This window comes from Thermobia domestica, chromosome 2 (genome assembly GCF_964235325.1).
Source record: "Thermobia domestica chromosome 2, izTheDome1.hap1.1, whole genome shotgun sequence".
Lineage (NCBI taxonomy): Eukaryota > Metazoa > Arthropoda > Insecta > Zygentoma > Lepismatidae > Thermobia > Thermobia domestica.
In genome coordinates, this window is record NC_137455.1 from 89,992,532 (window position 1) to 90,003,663 (window position 11,132).

The 11,132-nt window shown below is 39.6% G+C and overlaps 1 protein-coding gene across 1 annotated transcript; it reads right to left on the bottom strand.

Moving 5' to 3' along the window:
• Positions 1 to 9,306: 9,306 nt before the first annotated feature.
• LOC145679102 (uncharacterized) lies at positions 9,307 to 10,911 on the bottom strand. The gene has a single exon (XM_081749696.1). It carries the CDS (start codon positions 10,909 to 10,911, stop codon positions 9,307 to 9,309), a length of 1,605 nt encoding a protein of 534 aa, XP_081605822.1.
• Positions 10,912 to 11,132: the final 221 nt, after the last annotated feature.

Here is an 11,132-nt window from a genome sequence, read left to right on the forward strand (position 1 = left end):
GAGGCCGCTGGCTGGAAGTATTTCTCGAGTTTGTGTGCGTGAAGCGTCGTTGCCAACCTTCGACAACTTTAATACTACTGGCGAGAATAAAATTCAGTGTCACTAGATAAAGAAAGAAAAAAAAAAAAAAAAAAAAGACGGAACACTGTAAAAATAAAATTTGTTTTTAAACTGGTTCTCCTCGAATTTTATTTATTATTTATTTATTAATACAATTCTAGGAGCTTCAATGGGAGCTGGGGCGGATTATTAAGAAGGAAGTCGCCTAGGAAATTACTAGCAAATTTCTTCTAAATCTCAGTCAGTCAGTAAAACCAGGAACTGAATTCGAACAGGGATCTCCAAATTACGAAAAAGGAGTACCTTTTTATAACATAATAAAATTATCATGAGAAATTTTTCGTTCTTAACCTTTTAGGGACGGCTGATGGATACAAAAACAAAAGAACTCCCTAAAAGCTTTCCAAGCCTATGATTGGATATGGAATGACTTATTTCACAAATCAAATGTAAATGAGGCGGATAAACCACACTCGTCTTCTTCGCTTAGATTGTGTGCTTACTTATCATATTCGTCTTCAGCGAAATGATCGCCTGTATCACGCGCGTCTCGAAAGATTTTTTTTTGTTTATGAATATATATATATATATATATATATATATATATATATATATATATATATATATATATATATATATATATATATATATATATATATATATATATATATAAGATAGATAGATAGATATAGCGCAGTATAATTATGTCTTACGAGATGTACAGAATTCATCTGATTTTGTTCAAACTTGTACGCATTTTCAATACTTTCTTGTTCAAACCTTTAGTTCAAGAGTTATGGGATTATCAAAATTGGGGGTTTGGACTTACCCAAATTATCGGGAGAAAAAGTCAGCATTTGCTATTTTGAGCATTTGAAACACAATTGTTAAAACGGTGATTTGAGGGTAAATGTTACAAAAAGAAAGAAAGAAATGCAGTGCGTAGTTAAATAAAGATTTTCTAAAATCGATATAGAACCATTTCTCCACTCCACAATTGTAAAACTCATTTCGCTAATTTGTACGTAATCTATAGTTTCAAAATATTTCTTAATACATATTTTCTAAATTGCAAGGTAATATATCAATATGCTTCCAAATTGTAAATTTGCCTTTTCTTTCGCAGTTAATGTGAGAAAATGCCAAATTTAACGAGTTTGTGTTTTAACCAATTTACAAATCAATATTCAATCGGCTTTCTCCCCCTTCGCTTTCTCTATATTTGCGGATGATGTTCCACGTTACGAATAGCTCACCTTTCATGTGGTGAAAACACGGGAAGGTGAGACTCTGGCTTTGTCCATGTGATTTTTTTTTTTTAATGCGATAGTAATTATTCTCCCGTGTCATCAGTCTGTGGGTTTTGTAAGTATGGCACGCTTCGTTGATATGATTGTCACGGAACTGTAAGTAAAATACAAAAGAAATTTATCCCGCTGTATACGTTTTTTCTTATTACCTCACTAGCTTTCAGTTTCATAGAGCTAATATTCTTCATTCTTCTCCATAACAGAGATATAAACACTTCTAAGCGTTTTTACCGCCTCCTCTTTTTCACGCCATTAACTTTTTCACCCTATACAGTAAATTATTTCATAAGATTTTCTTTGCTCTGTTCAAGGACCAACAAAATTACTTATATTTTCTCTTACATGCTTGGAATTAAGATTAGAATTTAGATTTCCACCGAGTGTCCCCACCGGGAATCTGAACCGGTACTTCTACATGCTTGTTTCCTATCCCTGCGCATAATTTGATTTCCTTTTCACACCGCTTATATTTTCAGTAATAAAATTGTCTATCTAGTTACGTTATACCTCCCACTTGTGTCACTTCTAAACTATGCATAAGGAACTTATAATCCGCAGGTACCGAAGTAAAACATATCAAGATAGCGAGAAGATGCTTAATGGAATAGATTCATTGTCCCAAGAATAGATTCTATCGCCTCCCTTAACTTTCTATTCAAACCAGAAGAGAGAGAAATTTCGTTTCCAGTTAGAAATCGTTTCCAGTTTCAATGTTTATCACCGTAGAACAAAAATGGTGATAGAATTTCTCTGCAATCGATTCAGCGACCGAAGAATATATTTAATATCCATCTTTATCTCCCTATTAAAACTGAAATAGTTGAGTTTCCTGTTCCAATGTCTAACTCCATAGAGGAAAAACGTTAAGATTGTGGGCGAAATGGCCTTTTGATTTTGATTCAGCATCACGAAAATAACTTATATCGATATCTTTTCCCCATATTCGAAGAAGAAGTGGGGGAAATGTAGGATTTTTTGTTTCAATGCTAATTGAAATAGTGAAAAAAGAAAAAAAGAACGTTAATAGATAACGATAAAAAGTTTCTTTGATATAGATTGAGTCTTGCAAGGATAGATTTCAACTCCGACTTTATTCCTCTATTCAACCGGAAGTGGTAGTAATCTACTAACCACTTCCGGTTTAAGTATTGATCTCCATAAAGCGTAAAGAGTAATATGAGGTTGAAACTATTTTTTCATATGGATTCAGGATCCCAAGATTGTCACATTTCAGCTCTTACCGTTCTACAGGAAATGGAAATAGAAGAAATTATTACAACTTTTCGTTTCAATGTTGATTCCTGTATGGTAATAATATAACAAGTTCAATCTCTGACTTTATCTCTATATTGGAACCTGAAATAATAATACTACAGAATTCTGTATTAAATGCACATGTTTTGGAAGCCTGCCGTAATTTCACAATATTAAACGAAACTTACCTCTGTTATTCTTCTACAAATACCATTTGTACTGACGTCCTTAAGGGGGCTTCCGGTCTTAAGCCCCCCACGAAATTTTATTAACTATATTAAAGTAAATGAAATATCTTGCAGAATGTTCACATTTCCAGAAACAAAGTTAGCAAAGCGCCCGCCCCCCCCCCAAATCGTAAATACGCCACTGACTATTTGTATGACTTTCGTTTGTTTCAATCTTTTTCACCTTTTAAACTTTTAATATTTATATTATATTTGTCACAGTTTTTTCCTCAAGTTTTCCAATATCATGTTAATATGAGGTTCAGATTTAATATTAGCAAAACCTTACTTTTCCGAAAGTTTACACACAAACATAGTCAACGTCTTGCGAATGAAATCAGAAAAATAAACACACTGCTGAACAAGACTGCACTTATTTAATATAAAAACACATTTACACGTGACGTTTCGATCTTCTAGCCAAGATCCTCATCAGACGTACACTCTGATCCGACGAGAGAGTGTACGTCTGATGAGGATCTTGGCTAGAAGATCGAAACGTCACGTGTAAATGTGTTTTTATATTAAATAAGTGCAGTCTTGTTCAGCAGTGTGTTTATTTTTCCGAAAGTTATTAACTCAGATACAGTCAGTGTTTGATTTCAACATCTGACAATATAAGAGACGGGTATTCTTACAGACGATTTGAGTGACATACGAACACATATCACCGAAGAAAAAAGAAATAGTGAGAATGACTAAGAAGAAGCATAGTAGACAACAACGACCAAAAAGAATTGCCGTCTGTTTTCACTGAAAATTTCCGTCAAGAGAATTGGCAAAAGATCCAAGAAAGAGTTAACGAAATACTCGAACAAAAACAGAGTAGCACCTACAAGGAAGTCTTGAACAACTTCGTAATATTAGAAACATCATAACAAGAATCATAAGAATCATAGAAGAACCAGAAAAAGATGCATATGGTGAAGTTATACAAGAACATTGAAACACACGCTCACGGAAATACACGGTACAAACTCACAAAGGAGAACACACATACAAAAACGCCAAGAACAACTCAGATATAGAAGAATGCAGTCGCCACAGACAAGAACACTTATAACTTCTCGCCACAGAACAGAATACTCAATTACAACCAGAAACCTCAACAAAGAAAATATTTACATAAATCATTACTAGTGTGGTAAGTAACTTGAAACCAGAAAGAATCAAGAAAGAGGTCCAACTGCAATATATTAATATTCACAATGATGCCAAGCTCCAGACACCTACAGGCTAACACAATATATCCGGCTATTCACATACGAACGAGCAGTTATAAAGCTGCTACACCAAGGCACAAAAATCAAAGAACACAAAGTAGTGAGATCCAAGAGTGGTTCAAGGCGAAAACCATACTGGAAATGCTGCTAACATGGACATTATTCTCGCTACTGCACAAGAGATGTTATGTTATGTTATCGATGTGGAGAATCACACCAAAAGAAATATCCATATTCACTAAACATAAATTTTTATGCTATCTACAAAACTTTGGGACATCGCACTGGGGCGAGAACATGCCTACAACGACCGTTCCACCAGCCACACCTACAATCCAGAACCCTCATACTAATTAGGAGAAAATATGAACCATAAATACCAAAAGAAAATCGTCCCTTTTAAGGTCCATCTGGGGAAACCATCAAGCTCTCAATCAACTATTTAAAAACAGAAGCACAGACTTACTTCGTAACTCCACCACACTAGTTGCTTGCAGAACTTGCAGAATATGCAATAAAGTTATATCAAACAAAGAAGTTGAAAACATAGTTCACATTATCAAGGAAAATGTCACTCCAAATATGTATATTTTATTAAGGCTGCCATGAAGACCTCACTAAGCGAGTCAACGCATGGATAACTTTGATCCTCGTTCTCATGAAGCAGTACCTTTGCTTTGTTTTCACTTACACAATGTTTCACGAGAAGCTCAATATTCTCACAAGCACCAACGAAAGCAACTTCATTTCATTCAACAATACTCAAAGAAGCCATTCATACATGTTTATTTTTTTGCTTTTTTGGAAGTAAATCTCTGAACTTGAAGACTGACTACTTCAGCATGAAAACGCAGGAACGCATACATTGACCCTTGACAAAGCTAGATCCAACAGAAGATCTCTGGCGAACATCACAACAGACCAAATTTCAGAACCACTTTTCGAACGAGTGTGAAGTGTATATAAAGAAACTCAACATCCAATCACCGACAGGACTTGTCTTGAAGCCTCCAATCCGCTTCACATACTCGACACAAAGATCAACTGCTTACCAGTTTTCTTTGGCACCGTTCGGGTTTCTGGAGTATTGTTTCCCATATTATTTTATTCTGCACCAGGCAAAATAACTGAAAAGTTAGATATCCCTCTTTACCTTTAGGCAAAGAAATCTTACATTTACTTACGAGTTGAAATGTAACTCGTTCATCGTGGGGAAGTCAGTGTGAGCGGTCGCTATACAAATCATCAACAAATATGGAGAAGAACTCTAAATAAACAAAGGACAGGAAACCTACTCAGACATCAATAAAACAAGTAATCAAGCATGTCCAGACTAAACGGTCATGTCAAGGATGTAATTAACCATTTGCTGGTTCATTATCTTCTGAGATTTTCTGCGTTAGGAAAACTTTTTTTTTTCGGTATCTTTAACCCAACTTGACTTCTCGAAAAGAAAGTTCCAATTCAAGATTTGGAGACTTCCACATCACTAAGAAGCTTGAAGATCAAAGCACCTACCTCCGTACCTTTCACTTTCAGGAATTCGACCCTTAAGCTTACTACACTGATGAAAAGAACCAGGACATCCAGAAAAGAAGAGCGAGGCTTATACGAGTGACCAAGTAATCATGGATAAACTTTGGTTCCAGCAACGCACACAAGACGTTGAATTTCACAACATTGTGTGATTAATGTTCGCTAAAGGACCAACCAAGCTAGTGAGATTATTCTCTCACGATCCTCAGGAAGTACATAAACCCATTGTTTATGTATGGTCTCCTGAATTGATCGATTGTTGAAATATCTGCTTCAAAGAGTGCCTCCTGGCCTCTATCACGTTGGACATGTTACCAAAATGTCTACACTTCATCAAATTATGAATCTATGTCAGTCTGTTGTCATTGCGGGGAAATATATGACCTTCCTTGCAGCAAACCTCTCAATAAGAAATTCTGTGTCACCTGTAAAGTAGATGGACAGCATACGGAGTAAGCACTGGCCCACGGAGGCCTACTTCGTCTCATCCAGTGGTTAACAGGATATTCCAGGGCAAAACTAACATGGAAAGGAAGTATCATTATCGCACACTGCCAGTTGATCATCTAAGACGAATTTTCTCACGAATTACCGCTCTCAGAAGAAAATATACTTTTCACCATCAACTACTCATATTCAATGTACACAGAAGTTCTAGAAAGAAGATTGCACAAGAAAAACTAAAGCAGACATCCATCATTAAATTAAAACCATCATATAAAATGATGGCGTTATGCAACAAATCATTACTTGGACTATTTCCATCGTAACTTACGAAGTTACCAGTGGCTGGCTACGTTTAGCGTAGTCACTAACGCTCTCGGCTTTGGTGCGAGCGGCCCCGGGTTCATTTCCCGGTGGGACGCTCGGTCGAAAAATTGTAAAAGCTTTTTCAGGCCAGCCATCTTGAGTGAGGTTTTCCTAATGCACATCAGGCAGATGGTTCCTAACATAATGGTCCCAAATAGCTTCCTTCTTCATTCCTTTCTTCCTCTCCAATTCCTCGGGTAATATAATCGCCGAGGGACGCCATCTCTCATACATGATGGGTTAACATGGCCATAGCTACCGAAAGCCTAGAAATCTAATTCCTAATCTTAATCCTAATCGAAGCATCACTAGCAGAGGTGAACCACCTACAAAATAATACAATGGATTGTATCAACGCCATAGTAAACCAAAAATTGCGGATTCTAACCACTTCATTTGATGACTACTATGCCACCTTCGATTCACAACAAACTCAATCTAACAATGAGTAATAATTTTAATCACCCTCCTGAAGTACTTTGGGGTCCTTCGTTGTCCTATTTGGGGCAATGAACATCACCAATACGCAGCGGCAGCATCTCAGGACCATTTCCACATAGTGTAACTCCGACATCTATTCACACTCAGAGAGGTTCATAACATCCTTAAGAGGCTGAATAGCCATAAATCATCAGACCCAGATAACATCACTCTTGAAACGTCTAAAAACGCTTAACGTAAACTTCGTATATTCAACACAATTCTTTAGTTAGTCTACTATCTAACTATGAGGAAGAAAATGACAATGTACATGATGCCCAAAGAACCCTCTCTGCCGACAAAACTATTGAGCTAGAAACGTGTTATCTTACATCAGCAAAACTATTGAACGGCTTCTATACAGTCGCAACTACACGTAGTCACTGAGTAGAAACTCTTACTAGATCACTAATTTGCGTTTCGATCGACCTTCGGCACTGTGGCAAAGCTTATACGAATACTTAAATACGTCACTCAAAGCTACAACAACAAAGTTCAAACTTTAGCCGTCTTCATCGACGTGGAAAAACCATTTGACAGGGTCTGCATGCCGGCTTACTTTACAAACTCCACATTGTGGATCTTCCGCCTAATTTTAACAAGGTAATCCAGTCCTTTCTTCACTATCGCTGCTTTCAAGTGAGGCATGCCTCCGCCTTCTGTGATGTTTACTTTATAGAAGTCGGCGTCTTGCAGGGCTCCTGCCCATCACAGATATTGTATAATGTCTATACTATTGATCTTCCAACCACTCCAAATTTCATCGTCGCTACTTTTGCAGGCAACACAGCTCTTCCCACTACAAGCAGAACATTCCGATATGGAATACTGTGGTTCCAGCATCATTTCAATCGTCTTGAGGATTGGACGGTGAAATGGTGAATACATGTAAACGCAGAGAATACAACTCTTCTTCATTTTTCGGAACAACGCACTCCAACACATCTTGTCTGCACTTTGGTGATCAAATTCTACCACAGCAAATCAGTAAATTACCTTTGTATACACCTTGATAGAAAGCTCATCTTCCAACATCTATATAGTACAATCAACTAGATCAACCAACGTGTCCGAATGGTTTGCAGTCTCTGGCGTTCTGCATAGCTTTCGCTCCGAACCAAAGTCCATATTTACAATGTGATGGCCAGACCCATCTTACTCTACGTACATCCCGTTTGGCAGGATGTACAGAAATCTTACGTCAAGAAACCGAAATTGTTTAATACCATACAGCTCGCATAGCAACAGTCACACCCACAACACAAGGACTTAAAAACTTCATGAAGACTTTCGCATCTCATATCTCCCGAAGTAATGGGTTCACGTCATAGGAAATTTTGGAGGAAACTTCAAAAATCTGATCACACCATACCGCAAGAAATTGGAATCACCCAGTTCAATGGCACATTTATCCTCAACTTCAGCTATCATGCTGAAGAATATCATCTTATATTGAGTCATCTACTCAGTGAAAATCTTATTACCCCTTTTCACCATAACGAAGCCCACATCGATAGCCAGCGCTAGCCTCACCAATCATACAAATCAACTCGGAGATTCGAAGCAACACTTCAGAAAAATCACACGAAAAACTGCGATACACTCGAACAGTTTCTGCACAAAGCTTCATACGCCTAAATCTCAGTTGCTACTACAGCACATATAAGAGGCATTAGTTTACTTTCAAATTTGACATTCCACGCAACATTGTCAAGATTATCTTCGCAATCTTCACAGAATCTTCTATACTACCAGGTTTCTGTAGAACCTTATCGTTCAGGGGAATTTATTCAGTGTCATCTCTGCCATGCATAGTACTTGTTCAGGCACACCGCGACAGTGGAATTTCTACACTCGCATCTTACCCGGCGGGGCCCGAAAAAGAGCACCAAGATCTAAGAATATTGCGTAAATGAGATGGGGATCATCCTGCGAACTTTAAGGGCTGTCAAATGCTCTAGGCTATAAAGATTGATTGATTGAAAGGGTTTATATGGGCGCGTCGACATCGAGGTCTTTTGCACCCTTCTCTGACAGTAAAATGAAGTACCCAACAACAAAAAAGCATAGTATCACAGACATAATAAAGTAAAAGCAAAGTCTGGAGTAAGTAAAAGGTGTTCGGTCATTTATGAATTAAAATGTCATAGCATTCAAGAAATGTGCAAACTCGATACACAAACGCAAGGACGGGTTAGTACACAACAGCATGTTAATCTTCTCTGCCGGGGCAGCTCGGCAATAGGTGCACACACGTGGGGCAGCCCATAATTAGTAATGAAGATGACAGTGCAGTAAAGAAGATAAAAGCAAGGAAATGCTATGACAAGCATAAAACCACCATGAAAAAACAAACGGTAGATAAAAGCAGAAATAAATTAATTAAAAGAAATGTGAGAAATGCACTCACAGATCACGCAAGACGTGCAAAAGCTGCAAGTAGGTGAAAACTTTCTGGATCATCTGGACATCGTCTCCAAGCAAGGTAGACAGATCAGCTGGTAAGCCAAGGCGGGCTCGCTCAGGAGCAAGAGGAACACATTCCACAAGAAGGTGGCGGATGGTCAGGAATGCACCACACTGGGTGCAGGAAGGCGGGTTCTGACGACGTAACAGGTAGCCATGGGTCAGATGGCTATGCCCGATACGTAATCGTGCCAATCGTCGTTCTTCCAGTCTTGAAGGACGAGAACTCGTGGCCCAAACACCAAGTCGCGGCTTGACAGCATGCAATTTATTCTGAAGGTGCTCATCCCAGTTTGTCTGCCAGCGCTGAAGGAGAAGACGGTTGATTACAGGGCGAATATCAGAGCTGGGAAGCGGTGACGGATACTCAGGTCCTGTAAGGGCAGCTTCTTTGGCAACACGGTCAGCACGCTCGTTCCCTGGAATACCAGCATGGCCAGGCACCCAACAAAATTGGACATCGCAACCTGCTAGTCGTAAGGAATGGCAAGAGAGTAGAATTTGCTGAACTATAGGGTGTACAGTTGACACATCTGTGAGACTATGTAAAGCGCTGCTGGAGTCAGAGCACAGGAGAACATGTCGGAGATGGCGTCGACGAATATAATGCAGAGTCTCCAGGATAGCAACCAATTCAGCAGTGAACACAGTGGAAGTAGGATGGAGCTTCAAGCCAGCGCTATGATCATCCGTGACGAAGGCACAGCCAACAGAATCTTCATGCTTCGAACCATCCATGTAGAAGACAGCGTAGGTACGGTACGCATCCAGAAAAGAGAAGAACTCCTGACAAAATTGTTGATTGCTGGTAACAGACTTCTTAAATTGCGTTAGATGAAAGCTGACAACTGGTGGAAGAACTGTCCATGGAGGAATGGGCAGGAGGCCCAATGGATAGATGGCAGGGACATCGAGTCCAAGAGAAGCCCCAAGGTCTATAGCACGAATGCCAAAAGGCCGGGTAGCAGTAGGTCGTGCATGATATCTGTCATAGCGAGCACCAGCCTCAAGGGCAAAGGCCGAAGGATGGTCAGGTACGGCACGGATATGGATGTAATAGCGCAGGAGCAGGCAGTCCCGACGGTGGGAAAGAGATGGTTCATGAGCCTCGACATAGAGACTAGGAATAGGGCTAGTTCGGAAAGCTCCAAGCGCCAAACGAAGGCCAAGATGATGTACAGAATCCAGATGACGTAGGATGGAAGGTCGAGCAGATCCATATGCAACACAGCCATAATCCAATTGGGAGCGGATGAGGCTACGATATAGACGCAACATCACCACACGGTCAGCACCCCACGAAAGATGGGACACCAGACGTAGTAAGTTCATGGAGCGGAGACAGCGGTACTTCAGGTCTCGAACATGAACAGCCCAGGTAAGTCGTCGGTCAAACTCCAAGCCCAGAAAACGAACATGATCCACATAGGACAATCGAGAACAGCCAAGGAACAGCTCAGGATCATAGGCACAGTGACGAAGGGACAAAAATGTACGCAGTGTGTTTTGGTGAGAGAAAAGCTGAAACCAGTAGTGGTAGACCATCAGTGAAGGCGGTTGAGCGCTATCTGCAACTGGCGAGTAACTGTACGGAGATCACGTGAGCGACAGTAGATAGTAAAGTCATCCACATAAATCAGCCCATGAACAGAAGGGGAGAGCTGCGACATCACACTGTTCACTGCAATAGCAAACAATGTGACACTCAACACACTACCCTGTGGAACGCCATTCTCTTGTGGAAACGGAGCAGAGAGAGTAGCTCC

Excerpts from the sequence above, each read along its gene's own strand:
- LOC145679102 (XM_081749696.1), bottom strand. The coding sequence starts at position 10,911 with ATGGTCTACCACTACTGGTTTCAGCTTTTCTCTCACCAAAACACACTG.